This window comes from Centropristis striata, chromosome 6 (assembly GCF_030273125.1).
Source record: "Centropristis striata isolate RG_2023a ecotype Rhode Island chromosome 6, C.striata_1.0, whole genome shotgun sequence".
NCBI classification, from domain to species: Eukaryota; Metazoa; Chordata; class Actinopteri; order Perciformes; family Serranidae; genus Centropristis; species Centropristis striata.
The window spans coordinates 13,992,345-14,015,945 of NC_081522.1; the positions used below are offsets into that span (position 1 = coordinate 13,992,345).

Sequence of the window (23,601 nt, forward strand, 5' to 3'; positions counted from 1 at the left end):
GAATAAATTAACCTAGAAAGCTCTCTCCGGAGACCAATTTCTCAAAGCAGCCACAGAGACGTTACTTCTTGTTTATCTGGCATGGATTTTGGGCACTGATGTAAGAAAGGATATTTTCACAAGGAAATGTACATTTCCTCTTCTCGCTATTGGTATATTGCATTTATGTCAATGAAAGTAAAAAATGATGTGGAACAGAGGAATTCCTATCTGTATTTATAAAGTCATATTTTATTTCAATTCTGAAAAGCCTTACAGTTCTTTAAAGAGAACTCATTTAAAGATGTGTGCACTTTATAAAATTACTGAACAATGCACAGCACAGAAATGAGTAAAACCCTTGTTATATAATAAATAACTGGAGGGGAAAGCTTGTTGCTATGTAGACGATTTAATCTGTTTTATTTGCAGGAGATTTGGACATAATTAAGACACAGCCTGTTCGCAAATATCTGCTTTTTTTTATTATCTCTGGCTGTTTCAGAGAACCACAAACAATTAGAAAACACTGTAGGAAAATGTGCTGTTTTACGAAAGGTTCAAACCACAGAGGGACATATTTCAGGTTCATTATTTACTGTTTCATCTGAGTGACACCTCTCAACCTATGCTCTAGCAAGACTTCAGTTCATTTAGCACCCACCCAGTAAAACTAATGGGCTATTAGCAGCTGACTTTGAACAACTTTCAGGTCAATGTTGCCCATACTATACAGTGTATTAACCAATAATGATGCAGATATAGTTTTGATTGACTGACAACATTGCAAGTTTTTTACCTATTGCTTTTGATTATATAGCATCATAAAACACGTGACAGAGAAAAAAGTATGTTTATGGTTTACTATTACCATGTTGAGGTGATAAAATTATGGTAAACTAAAAATAAACTCTCCATGCATCTGAGAAAACATGAAATAAATGGTCTGATAAGCGCTGAGGTTGCAGTAGAGATAATAATAAACAAAAGAATAATGGCCCAGGGGTTTACATACTGCCAGTTTCACACTTTGAAGTGTGCATGCCGTTAGGAAAGGCTAAAATCCCAGCCATCACTTCTTAAAAGAGCACAACAATATTATAATACTGCCTAGAGCACAACTGTAACACTTACAGTAGATCAGGGAGTTCCTCTCGTGTTACTATACTGACATCTTGTGGACATATTGGAATACTACAGTTGATGTGTTCAAAATTCTCCAACACTTTCAATTATAAGAGAAAAACTCAGATTTAAATGATATTTATATCCCATTTTTAAGACAACCAGTTAGGGGGCCAAGGACAATAATTGAGTGATGAGCTCCTGTTAACTCCCCCTCCAATAATTTTTTTAATTCTATGCAGGAATACTCATAAAACATAAAACATTTTGATTAGCACAAATTAATTAAGAAATTTGCAACATAAGAGCAAAAAATGTTGTTAAATTAAACTCTTGAAATATTTTTACACAGGATTCCTCTTCAAGATAAGTGGACAGATCTAGGCGAAATAATGATGTGCCATAAGGCCCTAATAATGTCATTTATTGTGTTTCTTTGCTGCACATTCCCATGTTCAGTAAATACACCAATGGTTAACACACAGTTCCTGCAGGTTTTGTCACCCGTTATTGTTGGGCCAGAACGATTATGCAATTTACTTTACATTTCACATCAAAACATTGTATTCTTCTTTTTTTGCCTGTATTTGCATGGTAGATGAGGTTCTAGTTATGGTTGATGTTATATAAGCTTTTTTTTTTTAAAAAGCATTTACAACTAATGCACAGTTGCAGCTATTAAATGCTGTAAAATATCTGCTTTAGGTCTATTTGCCATATAGGGCTCGTGTCAATCCTTGTTAATTAAGTCAAGTTATCAAGTCAGTGAATTTGAAAAAAAAAATCACAGAAAGATGAGAGATGTCCAAAAACTTTATTATTATTATTATCATTATTATTATTATTATTATTATTATTATTATTAATAATAATAATAATAATAATAATAGTAATACTTATTATTATTATTATTATTATTTATTTATTTATTTATATATATATAACTATTTTTGTTTGATACATATTAATGTAGTTGCAAAAGTGGCCCTTGGACAAAGCAATTTCATTATCACTAGCCAAGTGTACTGTACCTACTTAAAGAGTAGTCTATTTTCAGCTTTGTCTCGGTTAAATTAGGGTTTAATTAGAGACTCTGGTTGTCAAAATCCCACTGAGACTTATAAATTGTTTTTTTTTTTTTTTTTTTAAAGAACATTGCTGTTCTTGAATGCACCACTCTTCCTTTTCACCGTATGCATGTTTAGCGTACCTTCAGGAAAGGTTTTCCTTTTTCATGGATACTGCGCTTCAGTTCCGCAAAAACAGACCACAGCAAGAGTCTGGTAGCTCTTGTAAGTGACATGCTTTTAGAGTTGCATTTTAGGCATCAAAGGTAGGGTCGGTTTTTCGGTCATTTTAATCACAAATTATCTCAATGCAACATTAAAGGAGGCATTTTGTCGCGCTAATGTAGCACGCGCCGTGTAACCACGGAAACAAAAACGTAAAGAACACAAACGGTTGACGGCGCGATTAACGTCAGGCTGTCACTGATTGTTTGTAAAAATGGCTTATGATCACCCAGTGACAAAAACACGACCGAGTTCCTCTGAGTCTCCGGCAGAGTAAGTGATTTATTCTCTACTACAAACATGTTTACTACCGTTGATGAGGCAAGGCAGCTTGCTGAACAAGACAGAAAAGTCCAAAAGAGTAGGATAACGTCAATAAGTTACCTTACTCCCGCATTAACAGTATCCTCATCATCTATCGGTTAAGTCTACTTTCAAGCTTTCCTGGAGCCCCCTAGCACTGCAGATACTAATCATTTGCAAAAAGTGTTTTCCTCAAATGTAGCCTACATCCACTTTTTCAAACGTGTTGACATAGCCTACCTTGTTTGACCAAACTTGCAGATCTCCTGAAAGCATGATGGGGAGCATCGACAGGGCCGTGAATGCATCACCTCACTCCAATGTACTGAGTCCATCACAAACCGGATACACTAAGAAGGAATTGATCTTGATGGCACCTGAAGAAAAGCTCAAATACATTGAGAGCCGAGCTCAAGACCGTGAAGACAACCAAGAGGTGGGTACAGTATTGTTGCATTTACACATTCATTGTCATTACATTTGCAGTTTTATTTTGCTCAGAAGTGGTGCTTTCACAACATTTTTTACAGGGCAGATGCATAATAATAAATCTGTACAACTGAATCCACACTTTTAAGGCTGCAACTAATAGTTATCACTGATAATGTTAACATCTAGCCCCAAGACCCCCGCTATTGATAAGTCTTGATAATTTGAAATAAAACACAGAAAAGTAGTAAATCCTCTTGATTTTGGAAATTAGTTTAACACAGAAGTAATATTGAAGTGGATTTTGATGCACAACAAACTGGGTAATGATGGGAAGTGATACTGACAGTTATTTACTGTATTTGCTCAGTTCGATGCTTGCATCCAGGACCTAGTGCGCTGTGTGGCTCTGACAAGGCTGGTATATGGAGATGGAAATCTGAAGCTAGCCCAGGCCCATGCTAGACTGGCCAAAGCATATTTCCAGTTCAAAGGTAATTTTAAAAAGATAATTATGTGAGTATGTTGTAAATCTTTACTACATATTATAAAATTGACTTTCAAAAAATTACTTAAAACGGATACACAGTGTTTGAACGGTGCACCTACAATTCAGGAATCTGTTGGTTTACGTAAGACAGATGTGTTTTAGCTCAGTATAATCAATCCATCTCGCTGCTTATTCTTCATAGCGATTGCATTAGTATTTTGTAATGTGGTTTTACTCCGTCCTTTGCCCTTATAACGACCAGCCTATGAAAGGATTGGTAATTTCGAGATATTGTTCAGATTTAGAGTTAACATGCTGTTTAATTTACACTTAATGATGGTTCTTTATTCCCTCAGGCTGGGGGCTGCAGGCCCAGGAGCACTCAGCCCAGGCCAGAGAGCTGCTGCCTTTCTGCCCCTCCATCTCCTCCTGCAGAAGTGAAAAGCTTGAGGTTCTTATGTGTCTCCTGAACATACACCTCACACAGGGAGGTGCTTACCTGCTTACAGCCAAATATCCTTGCCATGATGTGTTTTGTAATAATGAATGGGATTAGGAAGAAATAACAACTTAACAAGCAATCTTAATAAGTCCTTGACTCTTTTCAACTCTTGAGGAGGCAGAATGCTCTTTTCTGGAGGCAGAACGAGTTCTTGAGGAGCTTCACCAACATGGTGGCATCAACCAGGAAGAGAAGATGAAGACAGAGCTGGAAGTCTCCACTGCTCTATCCAGGTTCAGTAGTGAGAAAAATTATTTTGGAGGATTTTCTCCGGCACAAATCAAAATAGAAAATATACAGTGCATTGAGGACTTTAGTGCAGCATTTGCAGCCTTTTTTATGTAATAGTTGCTGAACCAAATAACTTTACGCTTGAAAGGAAAAATATTCCCCCTGTTTTGGGGAGTGGGAGTCTTTATTTCCAAGGAAAACTATTAATGAGATAATTATCTCATTTCCTAAGAAAAATGCAGCAAATATTTGATTTCTCATTTGTTTTGAAATTGTCATTATGACTAAATAATAGTTGTTTTCTCAAACTCTCCCATTTTCAAATGCAGTACCTTACATTTACGTTTGGCCACAAGATGGCAATAAATTCCTTCAAATTATCATAAAAACATGCTTTCACAAGTTGTTTTTTTTGTTGCTAACTTGATGATGCCAGTAAAAACACCATTATTCAATGTTCTCCTACAAACAACAAATTAACAAATCAGGATTTCCCCCAGTTTTTGTCCAGTCCACTCAGCAGTCAGTGTGGGTGAGTTGTAATGATGCTTACAGTCCTGCTGGGTGTGGTTTCTGCATGTCCACTCATCCAGTCTCTGATCAAGCAGAGGCACACATGGGAGAGAAGCACGTCTCCTCTTTTTTAAAAGCATTTCTCCCCTTTCTCCATATGCTTTCTTCGTTTTTCCTTTTTTCTCTCTCTAACTTTGACTCCTTAATTATTACCTACCCTCACTCTACATACCACACTTGGATTTTGCCTGTACAGTCTGGTTGTCTCTGATATATTGTAAAGCCTTTTAATTCCCAGTTAAATGTCAGCTGTTTTGTCTTCACATGGTCACCATTTGCATATTATTGATTTGTGTCTTCCATTTTTCAATATGCATTTGTAATCTAGTGGTGGTATTGACAACAGAGGTCCCGAGGGCAGTACTACATGCTCAGGAAAAGATTAAAGACTTAGTGGATCATGGTGTAGACACCAAACACAGACACTAAGTGTAGGGGAGGCTGATGGTCTGTTTAGGACACTGTGTGTCCTGGCTACATAAAAATAGCAGCTACTTGCCACAGTTAAGATCACTGTCGGAGAAATTAGAAGCATAGACAGGAAATAAAGTATAGTCTTACCTGAGTTAAGATCACACTGCTAATGACTTTATGTTAATCATCTAATCCTTGTATGTGAAAGGTATCATTTTCATATAAATGCATATATTATCCGTTTTGAAAGCTTTGTGAAATAGCAAAACATTTGACAACCTCACAATATCTGCTGCGGAAAGTTTTTCTTAGTTTTTCTTACTTTTAGTAGGACGTTTTTTATTCTTTTAAATTAGTATATAAGCAATGACAGTTAGTAAGGTGACAGCATTTTAACAGGGGATGTATGTAGCATCCAATGTTTTGCCAATTCTGTTGCCAGGTAATGAACAATACCCCTGCAGCATTTACAGTAAACAAAGCCTTATCATCTGAGGTGAGCTACACTGATAGGAATGTGTAAATTATGCCATCTTGGTCTGTTTCAGAGAGTCAGAGTTTGTTGACATGATGTGTGTAATTGAAAAAATGTGCAGACTCTGGCTGGTGTGTAAGCTTGCTAAATCTCTTTTGTTAGGTGATGACTAAGAATTTGGCATGCTTCTAAAGCTCTGTCAGTCAACACTGTTGTGATGGAGGGGAATGTTCCCACCAAAGCCTGCAACAATAAAGTTAGCTCAGCTCTCTTATAGATCCTGGTCCAAATATTCTGCTCGGTTTTAGATTCACACTCAAGGTGTGCACTTATGATCAGCCAGATGCAATATTTATTATTAGGTTCAGATCTGTTGTATGTGTGTTCTCATATTCTTAGACTTAGTCATGGGTGCTTAGATGATTTACTTTCCCCACTTCTTTATAACTGCTGTCATAAATCTAGATCTTAGTTGACAAGATTGTATTAAATTAAACATTTTTGGAATGATAAATTAATGGAAGTCCTTCCATATTCTCTCCACCCATAATTAGCATGTTCATGTATCATATTGGAATTGGAATTCACTGTGTTTACTAACTTTGTGCAACAGTCTGTTGACTTTGTTTTGCTGCAGTAATCAGAGGCCCTATCCTTACTTTATATGAATGCTTAGGAACCACTGTCTTCTATTCCTTCCAAAAGGTAGCTCTTATTCCAGAAGTAAACTTGTCTCTGATTATTTGGGTGAAATAAAACCAGCAGTGATTTAGCTGTAAATGGCCATGATTGAGAGTCACTATCTAAGACCGAATTAAATGGGTAGTTTAGTATTCTTCTCCATAGTCTTTTACCCACCTGAGGCACACAATGAAAAGCCTCATCAATCAGAATGCCACCAGTTTAAAGCACCGTGCAGGCTCGCTGGAGCTAGCTGTTGTGTTTCGTTCCCTCTGTTTTCACTTTGCCTTGGCCGTACTGTATTATTTTCCGAGTGAAAGCCCAGAGCAAACTTACGTCAACTATGTTCTGGAAACGTTTACAAAAGAGGGCTGTGTGGCTTGCTTGGCAACACATCTACAAATCCTTAATTATATAAATTCACTGCCTTGTGGACTCTTGGTAGATTTCAGTGGGATGTGGTATATTACCGTCCTGCCAGGAAGTGTGTAAGGATGCAGAGTGAATGAGAGGATAGAGGGGTATTGTGTCTGTTTGTCCATGCAGGCAGAATGGCAGAACTCAAGCCATGCTGGAATGTAGCTCTGCTTCAGCCACCGCTGCTGCCCTAAAAGGACCTGAAGTGCCTGCCTGGTTAACAGTTATGGGCGGAGCACTCTTACTATCCATCATGGCATGTTAAGATAATCTGGGATTCATGGGAAATTTTAAAGTAATAAACCACCACAGTGTTTTTGTAACCTGTACTGCTGGCGTTTAACCACAGAGCTATGAATACCCAGATTCATGTGGTTCTGGGATGTGAGCATAACATAATACTGTCAAGCTCAGACTTTAGATCCCCACACAATCTCCCCCTGCTAAAACATACGAGAGAATCAAATGGCTTGCTTTTGCAGATTGGCTTCCGTTTGCTTTCTCTAGGGAGGTGAATTGTCGTACGTACATATACCCTGCACAGTGTGGATGTGCGAGACTGCTTTGTGAGAAGGGGTTTCCTTTTCTGTTGTGTGGCAACACTGCAGCTGTATAGTCATGAGTGGTACGCCCTCTGAGAAAGGCCAGCCCCTTGACTGGAGAGCTGAATTAAATTTAGAGTCCATTAGATGGTTTGAAGCTGTTAGCAGAGTAGCCTGATGGGATCACGAGTCCTTGCAGTGGTTATTGCAGCCATCGTCCCAACATCTCTCCTCACTCTCCCGCTCTGTTGCTCTGTAGAATCCCAAGTAACCCCACAGTACAGTATGATAGGACGTGACTGTCTTCTAAAAGAGCAAAAGCTGTTTTGAGTGTTTCTCTCTCACTCTCTCAATCTTTATTTGATCCCAATAGATCATTGAGAGCTAGCCTACATAATAACACATAATAAATACAACACAATACCTGAAAAATGAATCAATTAAAACATTTTATAATGAGCCTACAATTTCTAAGGAGCCTGTCTGTGACATAGGAATGGGAGCCTAGTCTGAATGAGTTGTTGAATCTAATGCTTATGCGTAATGTCTTATTTCATAGTTTGGTCAGTGGTAGGCATCCCTGATACCCAAATGTATGAGCACAAGTAATTGAAATGTTGAGTTTTTCATTATAGCCTATTGCCTGTTTAAGGTTTTAACCTGACCAAAGGATACTAATGTATTGAGCTTTAAAGAAATCACACTGTAGGATGTAGGAGGGCTCACAGAAGCTAAAAGCAGATTTCCAAATTTCAGTGCTTACTCTTGGGACTTAAAGTGTAAACCAATCATTGGAGTGAGTATTATAAGGTCTAGTCAAATAATCAGGCAATATAAGGTGGCAGATCTTCAACAATGGCTTTATAAAGAATAAGACGCCAGTGTAAATCATGGCTCTCTGCCAAAGAGTACCAACCAATGTTATTGTACAAGGTACAATGATGAGCACTGTAGTAATCCCCAGTAAAAAACCTAAGGGTTTAAGAGTGGAAGTGGTAGCATGTTTATAAATCACATTTTTAAATCCAAGACTGACAGGAAAACTGCTCCAATAACTCATTTTCTGCTAATCATTGGGAAACCGCTCATAAAGCCAGATGCCAAGACATTCGTATTTTTGCAACTTTCTCAATGTCAGACCCATTCACAGTGGCATCATTAGTGAAACATGCTAGGTCTGCTGCTATACTTTGGTAGTTTCTACTGAGAATGCATACCTTTATTTAGATGCCTTTAGAATAAGAGTAAACACTGCTGGAGTTATTAATCAGTCTCAGAGTCTGTAGTTAAAGTGAGGGGGTTAGAAGCAGTGTAACCTTCAGTCCTGGGGGAGACTGTTAGAAACTTGTGAAAGGATGCAACCTGAAGCAATTAAAAGGGCAATGTGCAAGCTTTCCCTATTATAGTCTGCACTACACCAGGCTTCAACTGCAGCAATCAGCCAAAATCCTTCACCACTCTGCAGTGTCTGGGTTTGGCTAGAGACCAAGCAGTTACTTCTGTAATGTCAAACACACTTGTGATGATGAAATAACAGAATTAGGGATAAATACTGACTAATGATACGCTGTATTGCTCAAGTAAACTTTGCAAGGTTCATACAAAGTTTGAAAGGTTTGTAAAATGCTTAATTCCAAGTTTGGTTAGTGTAGGTGTCTTGAAAGTGCTTAAAAGTGCTTCAATGTAGTCTCAAAAAGCTGCAAACCTTGAATTTGGCAGAGCAAATGATTTTAAACACAGGGATGCAGACTACTTGAAAGGTACACTCTCTAATCATTACTCAGCGTTGCTTCCTGATGTAGTGGGCTGAACTGGCACTATCTTCACAGTATGTTTGTCTTTCCATCTCTGACAATGTCTCCAATTGTGTCTTTTCTGCGCTATAGGGTCTATAGGAGACAGAACAGGCCAGAGGAAGCTTTAAGCCAGTGTGAGAAGTCCCTGCAGCGGCTGAAGGACTGTGGTAAACTAGAGAAGACGTGCTCTGTCTATAGGGACATGGCTGCCATTGAACAGGACAAAGGTCATGTAGACCAAGTCATAGAGCATCTCTCCAAGGCAAGAGGCACATCACTCCTTCCACACAACATATATAAACACATGATGGGCTTTTTGAAACGGTGCCAAACTTTGTTGTTAGGTAACGTTCCTGCACCTCTTATTTGGTGATATGTGATCTGTCTTATTTCATGTGGGTGTTTCTGCTAGGCTCATGCCATTGCTATGAGTCACAGCCCAGAGGAGTTAGAGGGGGCTCAGATCTCCCACAGCCTGGCCCTCATCCTTTCTGCTGCAGCAGAGCCCCATCACAATGGTGAGTTTATTCTCAGACAGAGGCTAAGCCTGAGCAATATGCAACAAGGGGTTAATTAGGATTTGAATCACTCATTATAATAGTCTCATTGAAGACATGTTCAAGCTCAGTCATGTCAGTGGGATTCAGCCATGTCAACGGTCTCTGGGAAAATGTAGGCCCCATGGAAGCTATGTAAAGCATTACTATACCTCTGGAAACTAAGAAAATTAGTAGGATTTATTTAGAAAAAAATAATAAAATACTGGGGCAGTGTATGTTTACATAATTGCAGTATAAGTTAACATGTATAATGCATGTGCTTTCCCCATGCTGGTGTAGACTCTGCAGGTCACTACTTTGAGCAGAGTCTCAGCGCATACAAAAACTCTGCAGGTCCACTGGATCCAGCCTTTCTCACAGCCCAGGATGATTTCTGTCGTTTCCTCCTCCTCAGTGGGCAGCAAGAGGTTACACACACACTTAAAAACACACTCACCTATAAGAACAGTGACACAATGCCACTACAGTGATTTCCTCCAGGCAAAGAGTAACACAGACATCTCATATTTTTGCTTGTGCAATTTTAAAACCCAAAGCAGATTTTCATTATCCACACACAGAGAGCAGCACCATGGAAACACCCTCAGAGTTTGCATTCATCAGGGGATTTATTCCACCTGCTAACCCAGGTGTGGCTCTCTCTACTGACAGCAAAAAATGATTTACTTTCAATTATTATTATTATTTATTTTCAATGTACCGTTGCAGAGATGTGTGGAGATCCAGAGAGCTTCTCTCCCGTCAAAGAGATCTACTTTCGGTGACCTGAGTGCTGAGGTAGCAGACACCCTTCAGCTGATAGGAAGTGTGGAGATGAGTGAGGGCAGGGTGAAGCAGGCACACAAGACCATGACAAAGGTAATCACGAGTTACAGAACACAAATACGACAACTACTGTTTGTCTTGGCTGCAACCTGTAAATGCATATCAGAAATTCTGGACAGAGTAGAACATGACATCGTCCCTGCCAAAGTATTTGGGAGGGGTTTAATAAAAGGCCAGGAGTCAGTTTGGTGTGTGCAGTGAAAGGCCAGTTCAAAATATACACACAACAGAGTCCCTGTCATATTGAGATGGGCTATTTCCGCCGTCCTCCCTAAAGCTCAGTGCTATCAGAGTCGCATGCTAATCTTGGAAGGGTGCAGTGTGCAGAGCCGCCCTCCCTGGTGTAAAATATCACACACCGTGACTTTGTGTTTCCCAGTCTGGATGGAGCCTGACAGATGGGGAAACACAACTTTGGAAGGAGGGTGACCGTTTGCTAACTGCTGTCAATTAAAAGGACACTGACCTCAATTAGTGGGGCATGCCATTATGTCCTTTGAAACAAAACAAGTGACATTCCTATTTCTTTAAATACACTCACTGAATAAGCAGCAGTCATTTAGTTCATTTAATCATCTTCTATAGATTTAACTGTTTAATTTATTCATTACATAATATGTTTTCACATACAGTATGACTGCATATGTGTGAGCTCATCTGTCACTCATCAAACATACTAAAATACACCAGTAAAAGGGGTTTTCTACATTCTAGTAATGACATGTCTGTAAGGAAAGGAGCCTAGTTGCTATGTTGTTTTGTTTTGACATCTAAGGGCAGAGGGGGTTTCAAGTCCCCCCTCCGCACTGACAGGGTACATCAGGCCTCTCTCTCTCGACACCACGTCCGGCTAGTAACCTTTCTGAAGCACCAAAACACAGAGCTGATATGTCAGGACTTTTTTTTCCTGTCATCATGACACCATCTGCACTCCTATTGAGTAACTTTTGTTTTTCCAAAGGAAACCTGGCTCATACAACAGATACAGAACATGTGATTACTGAAAAAACACAGAGAACAATGGCACACACACATAGACATACACTTGACATTTCCCCGTTCCTCTGTAGTGGTGCTGAAAAAAAGGCCTTCCATTACATCAACCTTAGCAACAGAGAAAACATTCAGGAGGCCAGATGGATCTGTTCCAGATTAGAGTGTTTTACTTTCCCTGATGAAGAGGGGAACTTTTCGCTCTTTCTTTCACTACTTTGTTCCCTTCTTGTTATTTATGACGACTGAAGAAATGAGAGGCAGAATTTGATCATATCTGTTGCGCAACTGTATCTGTGTGTTCTCATATGCATGTGTTTTTGGTTAGAAGTTTCTGGATTCTGTTAAATAAGGCAGCATTTTCTTATGTCATAGAGCTAAGCAGCCATTGCCCATTCCTCTCATTTGATTGGACCAAACTAAATGTAGAGTGGAAAATGACTCAGGCTGCATCTTGAGTTTGTTAACTACCCCGGATTCCTGTGTTGTTGATTTGGAGTCCACCTAATAAATCTTGCACGTCCCCCTTGTTGACCTGACACTCCGAGTGGTCAGCACAGGTGTTATCTAAACCTTGGACTGCAACAGTGGTTATTTTTGGGATGTTTAGTGCATTCACATGTTGCTAGGAAGTGTTAATTCCCCTCTGCGTATGAGTTGCACCTCTCCACTTCCACTGACCACTCACTCTGTTGTTATTTATATTTTTATTTGACATTTTAGTGCCTGGAGATCCAAAGTTTGTTGCACGGTCCTCAACACAAGAAGACGAAAGCTACACAAAAAGCTGTGGACATGCTGGCCCGGTAAATCTGCTTGATTAACCTGTACTTTATATTATAATAAGACATTTGATTCTCTGGTTATACATTTCCAGTCAGCTGATTCATTTACAGTAATTCGATGATTAAGTTAAAGGAAAGAATGAATTTAAATAACAGAAACGTGCATATTTTAGTACTGAAACCATGCAATATATCTTTTGCAGGGTGCCTGAGGTGGCTGAGAGACAGCGGGGGCAAGGGAGAAGGAAAACAAAACCTCACACACTTATAGTTGTACCATCCAGTGGCAATGATGGAAATTCAATGTCTGACTCTTGAAACTTTCTTTTTTAAATGTTGTCAGTAGTTCTTTGTCCATATACTCCAAATTAATGTACAGACAATAGTTTTTTGAGTCTGTCTTTTAAATTAATAAATAATACAGATACCACGACTGAAAAATAGCCTCAGTTGCACTAGTCATGTCCATTGGCATTACATTATGATTTTGTGTTGTTCTGTACATTAGGTGAATTAAGTTTGCTTTGAAAAAAATACACTCAGAAAAATTAACCACAATAGGTCTTTATTGTGTTAAGATATGAATCAATTTCCAAATAAGGGCTGGAACCTTTTTTCACCAAAGCAATAATAGTAATTTGTTCAATAGAAATCATGTCAATAAAATCAATGATGTTAAACACTTATTGAACATTTGACTTGACATTCTTTATGCATCAATATTATTTTTGCTGATATACACATTTGTATGACATGGCACGTTATCCAGATTACACTGTGAACATACATATACAGATTTGTTATTAAGCCACAGTTTAAGTGCACTGATGTAGTAGTGTTTTTGTTTAAGTTACTACAGTTTGCAGATGAGAATGTATGGGGGGTATTTGGGCACTTACATGCAACAAGACTTTTAATTTAGGTTTCATTTAGTAGGTTTCTAGTAATGATCATGTTCATAAAAGCATAGCATTCACGCTAAACCTTACATTTCTGTGCATTTCTTTAAAGGGACAGTTCACCCCCAAGTCAGAAATACATACATTTCTCTTACCTGTAATGCTATTTATCAATCTAGATTATTTTGGTGTGAGTTGCCTTGTTTTGGAGATAGCGGCCGTAAAGATGTCTGTCTTCTCTTGAACATAATGCACCTATATGTCACCACACAGAGCACCACAAGCCAAGTGACATGTAGTTCCATTATATTCAAAGGAACACAGACATCTGTATGTCTCTCTATTTTTTATTTTGGGGTGAACTGTCCCTTAAACATGATAGCTCAAACCAAGCAAATCTGTGAAGACATTATTCAACAGTTACGAAGTGTGAATTTTGCAGCCACTTAGACAAACTGTGCATGACACATAGCCAGACTGTAATCACAGCAGACCATTTCTGCCTTTGCAACTAGTTCACAACACAACAAACCCTAATTACCAGTCAATGTCACTAAGCTCATGAACCAAAAATAGTCACGGTCATGGACACACTCGTAAGTTCGAGCAAAGGTGAATCCTTCAAGCCAACACTGTGATCACCAACAAATACCTACATGCAAAAATGCATCCAGACAAGGCATACTGTTCATCAAAACTGGAAATGATTATATTTTCTTTAACAACACTCACTGAATGTTTTTTTTTTTAATTCATTCAGATTCTAACTTCTTTACATTCTTTCCTCTTTCTTCTTTCCTTTTTTAGCATCGTAAATGGTATAGTTCACCATTAAAAATTCCCATCTCCCTCATGACATGTTCATATTTTTTTTTTCTGTTCTGAATTTAGAATGGTATTGACACATACCGGGGAAAAATACACATTTTATATTGATCACATTGATCATGTAAACTGGCTTTGATTATATACTGGGCAATTATTTCTTTCTAATTTACCAATCAATGTGTATTGTGCCATTACAGGTGGGTAAAGTTAAATAATTAGAAAAAATAACTTTGTAAATTATTTAACAGCCACTTCTAAGTGCCATATTTACTTGCTCTACACTTTCTATCAACATTCAAAACTTGCTTAAGTTTCTTAAGACAAAATACAATTTTTTTCCCACTCCCACTATACTGTTTGTAGCTACAAGCACTATATTCTGTACACATCACTGACTACTTCAAATAACTACTGTGTTATAGTTTCAGGTTGCAGTATATACTAAAACCATTCATTTTGGCAGCAGAGCCCAAGTCAAAATAAAAAATGAAAGCCCGAATCTGCAAACAGTTCACAGCACCTCATAACTCCAACTGGCATATGTTGGCTTGCAACAGATTCAACAGCATGGCAGAGGCATGATGTGATTGTTGGTGTGATGAGGTGTTGTAAACTGCAGAATGGGCTGTTTAAGATATACAGCACAGGTTAGTACAAAAATAGAAAAATCTAGAGAGAATAAACAACCCTCTGTAAAGATAAACTGCAAGCTGCAGAAAGGTTAACACATACCAGCGCAGCACTCCAACAGTATTGACCAGCAAGGAAATTTGCTACAATGTGTAGATGTCAATCCTAACTTAAGCTAGCCCATATTAGTTAGCACTCTGTATTTTTAATAGTAGTACTGCCACAATTTATACCGTAACAATATGAGTGAATCAGTTCATTTTAACTGAATAATTACGTTTTGCTTCAATCGTGTTTGGTACACCAAGTTTTAGGTGACACACTCTAAGCAGATACGATAAAAGAGCGCTTCAAAGTCAATAAGATATAGAATGTTTTACTGCAAAGCTTGTTGCAGTGTCTGCAAACAGCATTAATGCCATGTGTTGTGCAGACTGAATGCACTGCACCAGAACAACCTTTTAAGTTGCAATTCAAAAACGAGTACTTGAGTAATTGAGTACTTGCCAACATTGGCAAGTACTCAATTCAGGACCAAATTAATTCTTAATCATCTGTCGGGCTTTCAAGGTAAAGCGTTGCAATTCTTTTCTCTTGAGTAATCTTCAGTGGGGACTCCAAGATGTGAGATGGCAGCTCTTGCCCTGAGGTCGACTCAGCATGGCTGCCCTGTACGTCCATCTGGAAGGTGTAGGACTTTTCTGATGGCCCAAGTTTTATGTGTTTCTCAGTGATTTCAGACACAGACTCCCCTTCATTAATGAGGCCTTCGAACTCTTCACCATGCACAACATCCTCCTCTTTGGAGACTCTGTAGCTGTATTCTCCTCCAGCCCCTAGCCCCAGGTTAGAGGATCTGAGAGCCGCCATGATCTGCTCTTCAGAGAGGTCATCTTCTGCCTCCAGCAGCCCAGAGTCTTCCAGACTTTGGGAGACGTTCAGCTCTGCAACTATAGTCATGGTGCCGTTGTCACTTGACTGTTGCACTTTTTTGACATCAACAGCCACATTCTGTGAGCTGTCACCACTCACTTTTGTGAGAAAAGCCAACTCCTCCCTCAGTGGACCTGACACTGCACTCTGTAGCTTCTCTAGCGCTCCCTTCAGCTGCTCTTTGGGCTCCAAAGAGTCCTCTCTCAGGAACTCGAGCACCGACTCCTGCACTATGGGAGAGACGCGAACCTCTTCTTCAATGATGCACTCTGGGTATTTCTCCTTTACAAACGAGTGATCGTCTGACATGAACTTGTATTCATCACTTTCCTCTACAATAACTCTTCTCGTGGGAAGACTTTCATCCTGATAGTACCTCTCATCTGACAGGTCATCTACGATACCATAATGGCCATATGAGGTGATGCCAATACTCTCCTCGGTTTCAGAAAGATTATCATCTGGTGTGGAGACAAAATACTCATCAGCCTCTTGGTCATGGGAGAAATATGGAGATTCACTTTCTCTAGAAACCTCCTGAACTTGTACGAAGCCAACCTTGCTATGATCAGTATCTTTCGTGGAAGATTTCATAGCATCATCATCCCTCCTCTGATCTTGAGCAACATGAGGGACATTTTCTAGCTCCTCAATTTGGAAATATGTTGAAGAGGGCTCATGGAAAGTGGATTTGGACTTTTGCTCGACCTCAAGCTCCTCATCACTGTAAGACTCCACCGGTTCCTCAATGATCTCCACGTTGACAGACCTGTTTGCCAAGTTCTCACTTCCCTGCAAGCCACTCAGCAGGTTCTTGATCATGTTTCCTGTTTCTGTGTCCTCGATGTCTTCCAGTGACACCTTCTTAACCCCCTGGCTCAGTAGTTCATCCAGTGCAGAGTCCTCAGAAAAATCAAGCTCTTCCTCCACTTTGGACTCCAACACAATCTGTGTTTTAGTCGTTCCGTCTTCCTGCTCGGTTTTCTCCACATGGTATCTTACCTTTGAATCTCCCGCGGAGCAAACCTTAGCCTCCAAACCTGCTGGTCTCATCACTTTCTCTATGATATCCTCTACAGACACAGACTCTAATATCTTTTTCTCTCTGGGGCCCATTGTAGACTCTTCTTCTTTTTCATCTGACACTTGCTTTTTGCTTTCTGTCTCAGTTTTCCTGCTCAGGCTCATCATTGGTGGTGACACCACTCTCACTGATGTGGTCTCAGTAGTGGAGGACTTAATGGGTCTGATTTGGTTGTCTACCTGAGAGACCGGTTTAATTTCAACAGTTTTCTCCTCTGCTGCTGTTGTCTGTACACTTCTTCTTATTTGGTTTTCACTCTGTTTATCTTTGGCGGCAGTGGTGGTGGAGGTAGCAGGGGCAGAGGCGGCAGCCCGAGCTTTGGTGAATGATATCATGTCCCTTCTGGATGCAGGACTCTGATGCCGAGCTCTGCCTGCAACTGAAATAGGGATGACCCTAGAGGGACTTATGGACCCAGAGGGAGGCACAGGGGATCTTCTCACGTGTGAAGTCGGTGGCGTGTACCTGATATCCCTTTGTTGTCTGATGGTAGTAGAGGGGGAAGCTCTTGCAGTGTAGGGCTGGGCAGACCTCTTTATATCTGAGGCAGATAATAAATTGGCATGAATCTTTAGGTAGATACTTGAAGGAATAGATTGATATTTTGGGAAATATGCTTATTCACTGTCTTGGCAAATGATGAAAAGATCTTAACCACTCTCACATCTGTTCTGAAAATATTTCTTGGCTGGGAGCAGTCACTTCCTTGTCATCACTTTGGGGTTGCGAGGCAACCAGTTAAGACTCCAGGAAATGCTAGACAAGAACTAGTCCAGCACTTAACCTCTTGTTAAGCCACAAATTGTTGTTAGAGAGTTGTTAAGATCTTCTAACCTAACCCCCTCAAGAAAGCAAATAAGCATATGTCCAATTATTTCTTTATAACTAGTTTTACCATGTAATCTATTGATCAACATTAACAACAATTAGTAGTTTCAAATACAGTACCTATTATTCTTTCTCTTTGCTGTTGATGCACCCTCCTAGGAGCATCTTGCATATGCACTCTCTCACCTTCCAGGAGAGCCCTGAACAAACAAGAGACATGACAACATATATTTGATGATTACACCAACGTAATTGTTTTTTACCATGCATAGGAATAAAAAGATCCAAGACAAATACCTTACAAGACGATCCACATCATTCAGCTCTGCCATCTCAATTCCTTCAAACTAAACGCTACAGGCTTACAAGACAGTATGAGCCCAGAACCTGGCCATATAGGGTGGTAATCATCAAAGAACACAACAAGCTAGTGTCATGTAATAAAGACTAATCATTAGTTTTAGCAGCTCACCTTTCCTTGGCCATGATTCAATAGACTTATTACAGCAAACCAGTGTGACTCAAAAAGGAGCAACCTCTCCGGAGACTGCCTTCCGAAAGACTAACCTAAAAATAACTGTTACAATGCAGGGCTGTCCATACTTCCGACGAATCCCAAAGCAAAAGCTGACTCGTGACACACACAATAACACATGCCACTGCCGCGTCTCCCATAAAACATTTTGCCTATTCCAAAACTTCAAAACAGACCAGATGCGCCAGCAGAGAATCTGCCATATAGAGACACGTTTGAGCAGATACAGCAGTCTTCTTAAGAACTTTCCTGGAAACTGGCTTAATACTAATCAATTTTTTAGTATTCCTTAATACCTTCAACAACCATTGAATCCTGTAAAGTGTCCTGTGATATGAGGTCAGAGACTGAATTTGTCAGCTGAAAATAAAACTGGTTATTATATATTTAAAAATGAAAACACAGTATGTTTATTAACTGCTTTATAAATAACTTTAAGTAAAAATAGTCTGTTAGTATGCGACTTTGTGTCTTCTGTCTATGTTAAGAGCATGAAGACTAGACATGGCATGCTATTACAGGATATGAAATGCCAGATAAAATTAACACATTATATACACATACTTAAAATAAACCATAGAGAAAGTGTAAACAGATATATTAAAAATGTATGAGCAGTACATTAAATGTTTTTAAGCAAGTATATGTGAGCTACTACTTTCAGTTTATCTCAGTGAAGCTCATTGACTTAGTGTCATGAAGTGCAGGAAGTAAGTAGCTGATTTCTTCCTGTTTATTGAAATCACTAATTAAGCTTAGAGTAGCTTCAGGCAGTGGGGGTGGTTTAAATGGTAATCTCTTCTCTGAGGCGGATGTAGCTTCTTATATTTTTATATTCATTCAGAAAAAGCTTATTACTGAAATCCAGACATTTTCTGGGTGACTGGTTCTATGTTCTCATACTTAAACTGATATTTATTACCAGGTTAAGTTGATATTTCTTAAACTCATAATTCTTTTTTTTCAGACACCAATCTCTGCTCAGTAACACACACGCACACACACACACACACACACACACTATCCACAGGCCCTTTACACTGAATATATTTGGATGTCACAGTAAAAAAAGCACAGGTGTAAATACTAAAAATTAAAAAAAATCTGTTTTGACTGACCAACTGACAAAATAAATGGGCTCATCACCTGTAGGCCGCCACCTCCATGCCCAGATCCATCTTCACCTGGAGAAGGTGCTGATGCTCTCTCATCTTTTCTGCAATAGCATTAGCCATCGCATTCCTATCATGCTCCAGCTGCTCGATAATCATCTAGAGGGAAAAAGAAAGAAAAGAAACAATACATTTTCACTTTGCACATAGTTTAATTTTACATCTGTGGTCTGCCAATTGGGTTTTATATATTGTTTTGCTTATCCCTGCAGTTTAAGTGAAAATACTATAATAATAATAATAATGTGTGACAACAGTTAATTTTACTAGATCCTACAATGTTTTTCACTTGGTAAATCTGTGTTGTCTCTACTTTGAGTCCCCACCTCAGAAAGATGGCCAACTGGCTGAAATCTGATCCCAATAAAAGACTGCACTAATCATTAGGACCACTAAATCCAGCCTTTTACATTAACATTTGACATCCTTCAACAGATGTCCTGCCTACCTTTAACCATTACCAGGGAGGTTTACTGTAACTGTGAGAAATGTATTTTTGTTTCACTCCTGAAGACATCCCTACAGTGTAGTCACTGACCTGCTTAGAGCTCCATCTTTAGGAGGCTAATAAGGATTTGTCAGTCTGACAGCTAATTGGTTTAAGTGGCTGGTGTAATCTAGCAGCTATAAAGTGCTGGGGAGGTAGAACGTTGTTTAGCTACTCAGGCTATTCAATCCATTTATACTAGGGTCAAATGTTGCACGCAAGATCCAGACAGTTAAGGAAACACAAACTTAGGCACCACTTATGTTGGTAATGTCTTTATGGATTGGGGTGGAGAGAGTTACATTAAGTTCAGAGTTCAACATCTCCGCCTACTGCATGTGTATGCTGTTAGGACAGACTGAAAACAGATAAGTTCCTGTTAGAAATGTGAGACAAGATGGATATAACAATTATTTAAGCAAAAATCTGTTAGGAGGAGTCTAGTATAGTAGCTGCAGCTGCATCAGTCCCTTTAAGAACAGTGGGTGTGGCAGGGACAAGGGGGAGTAGCCTCCCCCTCTGTCCTGGTTCACTGTGATAAACGGGACATTATTCTGTCTGCATAATTTCAAAATTGTGCCACATTTGTGTGTTTTTGGAGATTCTTACAGTAGAAATAAATCTCATAATCTCTGGCTTCACTTAAAACGATCTGAAACAAACATCTGTCCTGTCCTACTCTGGTTGGCCTATAATAGACTTCTTCTCACCTGATATTCAGTGAAGTCCCCCCGGAATTTCTCCTGCATGCGCATCAGTTCTTCTTCAAGATGGAATTGAATCTGACCTTGTTTTTCCGCCTCTGTGCGTAATTTGCCCAACTCTGATGCATACTGCATCTTCTCCCTCTGCAGATCGCTCAGCCTCGCCTGATCCTCTTTAATGGTCTGCTCCATCGCTTCCACCTTCTGCTGGTACATATCAAAAGTCTCGATCCATCCTTCGGACATACCCCGGGCATACTCTTGCACCTCTTCCATGGTGGCTGCTGGAGGCCCGCGGTAAGTTTGCGTGATGATGGGTAACACCCGGGACTCCACCTGCCGCCGGAGATGGTCCTTTTCTTGTCTGTGCGCATCATCCAAGTGTTTTAACTCATTCTCTAGTTGTACTAAACGCTGCTGGAGTTCACTGTTGGTCGTGTGAGCATGGTGAAGCTCCTTCTCACAGCCTTTCAGATCGCCACAGATGTCCCTGCACACTTCAGTCTGCTCGCTGCACATAGACCGGACCCTCTGCAACTCCCGCCATAGCTTCTCCCTCTCCATCTCAGCCTGGGACTTTTCAAACGACAGCTGCCCCACCATTCTCCTCAGATCCCGCATCTCACCCTTGTACTTCGGCTCCCATTCCGCCGTCCTCGCTAGTCTGAGTTTATTTATTTCAGTGATAAGATGCGCATTTTCCTGCTCCAGCTGCTTCGTTCTGGAAAGATACTGGGCAAGTCTGCTGTTGAGCTGCTGCAGCTGGTGTTTCTCGCCCTCAAAAGTTCTCTTGAAAGGCAACATTTTGGCATCTATGTAGAAAAAAAGTTTAAAAAACGTCCTGTCTATATTACTCTAGGAGTCCCGGTGTAATTTGCGTGTGCGTCTGTGGGCACGACTGTGATGTAATTTGCGATCAGTGCCCTTTGACAAGTGCAGGAGGAGGAGGGCGGTTCCTGCCTCACAGGATCGACCCAAGCGCGTCCCTGGTCCCTGGCAGATGTTGTGTTGCGTTTAAGTGCTGTCTGAAATGTTATCATCCAGTCTCACAGTGATAACCAAGGTGTTTAAAGCTAGGTGCTGAAAATTTCATGCACAGTCAAATGAAATTAAAGAAGAGTAAAACACCTATGTGCAAAATCAAGTATGTACATTTTACATACTTTGTATACTACTGGGTATTAAAGTAATAACTAGTTATTAAGTGTCAAATTGATATAGTGGAGTCAAAAGTACAATATTTCTGTCTACTGAACTGTAGTGGAGTAGGAGCAAAATGTTAAAAAAAATGTAAAATAACTTGATTTAACGTACTTAGTTATAATCCACCACTGCTTGTATCGTTGTTTTTTCCTGAACTTTTGGAAAAAAATATATGTACTTTCTATTCATGTTTTGTGTTGAAAGCTTCCTTTGGTCACATTGCAATGCATTAATTCAGAACGAATAAACATCAATTATTTTTGAGTAATTCTAAAACCGAAAATAATTAAGTAGCCTATTAAAATGTAGGCCTATGCAGTTAATACGGGTAGGCCCTGAATTATTTAAGATGCCGTGAAAACGAAAAATAAGTTCAGTCTTTTAATCAGGCTAATTAAATAGGCCTATGTGACTTGTTTTAGACATGTAATTTGATATTAGCATTTACCGGAAGCACCTGAATGCACTACAACCACATGGGCTTTTAATCTGTTATTTGCCGGGTAACAGCGCCCCCAAGCGGACATAAAGCGAGCTACTGGAGCTAAAATAAGACTTGTTGTTTTCAGTGGTATGAAGTGCGTATGAGTAACAACTACCCGTCCTTATTAATTGTCTTCGTAATGAATGGAGGCGAAATCGTGGTGGTTACAGGTAAAGTAACTATTTTCTTATAAATACAGAAACTCTTCAAACCGGCGATCATTTTGATTTCTAATTCCATATTAGGCTTTGGACCTTTTCGACAGTTCCTAGTGAACCCCAGCTGGACAGCAGCCCAGGTAATGTTTGGGGAAAAAACACCCATCAGTGTTAAATATCCTTTGTTATAAATGTCTCATATGTCTAATAGGGCTTGAAGTTGTGTGGATTGGGAGAGCAGACTGATGTTTTCATCAAGGAGTTGCCAGTGAGTTATGTTAAAACTCAGCAAGTCATTGCTGAGATTTGGCAAACTCTTCACCCAAAGGTAAATATATTTTCTACAATTCAAGACCAGGGCGATCAATTTTATTTTTTTTAGAAATACCGATATAGGTAGTAAATTGTGATAATTAATTATTTTTGATTATTATTATTTTATTTAACTCTTCAATTTTGTTTAATTTTGTTTCCATTTATTTATACCTACTATAAATTAACCGTAAATTGGTCTAATTAAGATATAACTTGTCCAAAAAAGATTCAAATAATCATGAATTCAAACCATACATTTCTACCACGTCAGTTTTTAGAGTTTAAATGGTTATTAAAACCCTCAAATTCCAAAAAAGACTACTGCTGTTGAATGTTGAAATGCATAATTATACACTTATTATATTATTAGAAGGTGGACATCTCACTTTTTCCTCATTCCTTCATTTTTGTTCGTGTTCCAGTTTGCTGTACATCTGGGTGTAGCCAGAGGTTCCAGTGTCATCATATTGGAGCAAACAGGGAAGAACTGTGGATACAGAGACAAAGACGTGTGCGGTTTCTGTCCCGACAGTCACTGCTGTGTGGAAGGAGGACCGGAGAAACTGGACTCAGTCGTAAACATGAAGGCTGTCGCCAAAGAGTTCAAACAGGCAGATGTCATTTATTCAAGAGATGCTGGCAGGTAGGAATCCCTGAAGTGTGATGACAGATCACCAAAATGACACATAACACTTTCTGTTCTCTGCCTCAGGTATCTGTGTGATTTTGCGTATTACTGCTCACTGTATCACGGTCAGAGGAGAGCAGCCCTTATCCATGTACCCTCATCTGGCAGCCTGGCCTTAGCTGACAGACTGGTCCTTCTGCTGCAGACCCTCATCTGCACCATGCTGGATCAGCTGGACGACCCTTCAGAAACCGTGTGAATGAATGACAGCGCGCATGAGGTAGATCCTATAAAGACTTTT

The 23,601-nt window shown here is 39.5% G+C and overlaps 3 protein-coding genes across 4 annotated transcripts; 2 read left to right on the forward strand and 1 right to left on the reverse strand.

The window, feature by feature from the left end:
* The first annotated feature begins 2,320 nt into the window (after positions 1 to 2,320).
* Positions 2,321 to 13,103, forward strand: ttc23 (tetratricopeptide repeat domain 23). 2 transcript variants are annotated; one of them, XM_059335681.1, is made up of 11 exons: positions 2,321 to 2,669; positions 2,961 to 3,135; positions 3,499 to 3,622; positions 3,975 to 4,131; positions 4,228 to 4,353; positions 9,340 to 9,511; positions 9,662 to 9,767; positions 10,089 to 10,216; positions 10,518 to 10,667; positions 12,351 to 12,433; positions 12,616 to 13,103. In XM_059335681.1, the coding sequence occupies exons 1-11, from the start codon at positions 2,611 to 2,613 to the stop codon at positions 12,728 to 12,730; spliced, it is 1,395 nt and encodes a 464-aa protein (XP_059191664.1). In that variant the 5' UTR covers positions 2,321 to 2,610; the 3' UTR covers positions 12,731 to 13,103. The 2 variants fall into 2 exon arrangements, with proteins under 2 accessions (XP_059191664.1, XP_059191665.1); XM_059335682.1 differs by having other exon boundaries at positions 2,322 to 2,396.
* Positions 13,104 to 13,178: 75 nt separating this feature from the next.
* On the reverse strand, positions 13,179 to 21,389 carry synm (synemin, intermediate filament protein). The gene is made up of 4 exons (XM_059335680.1): positions 20,519 to 21,389; positions 19,296 to 19,420; positions 17,735 to 17,814; positions 13,179 to 17,327 (listed from the first exon to the last, which is right to left on the reverse strand). Exons 1-4 carry the CDS (start codon positions 21,314 to 21,316, stop codon positions 15,316 to 15,318), a joined length of 3,015 nt encoding a protein of 1,004 aa, XP_059191663.1. The 5' UTR covers positions 21,317 to 21,389; the 3' UTR covers positions 13,179 to 15,315.
* An 878-nt stretch (positions 21,390 to 22,267) lies between these two features.
* pgpep1l (pyroglutamyl-peptidase I like) lies at positions 22,268 to 23,575 on the forward strand. Its single transcript, XM_059334499.1, has 5 exons — positions 22,268 to 22,369; positions 22,445 to 22,497; positions 22,569 to 22,685; positions 23,095 to 23,315; positions 23,385 to 23,575. Exons 1-5 carry the CDS (start codon positions 22,300 to 22,302, stop codon positions 23,557 to 23,559), a joined length of 636 nt encoding a protein of 211 aa, XP_059190482.1. The 5' UTR covers positions 22,268 to 22,299; the 3' UTR covers positions 23,560 to 23,575.
* Positions 23,576 to 23,601: the final 26 nt, after the last annotated feature.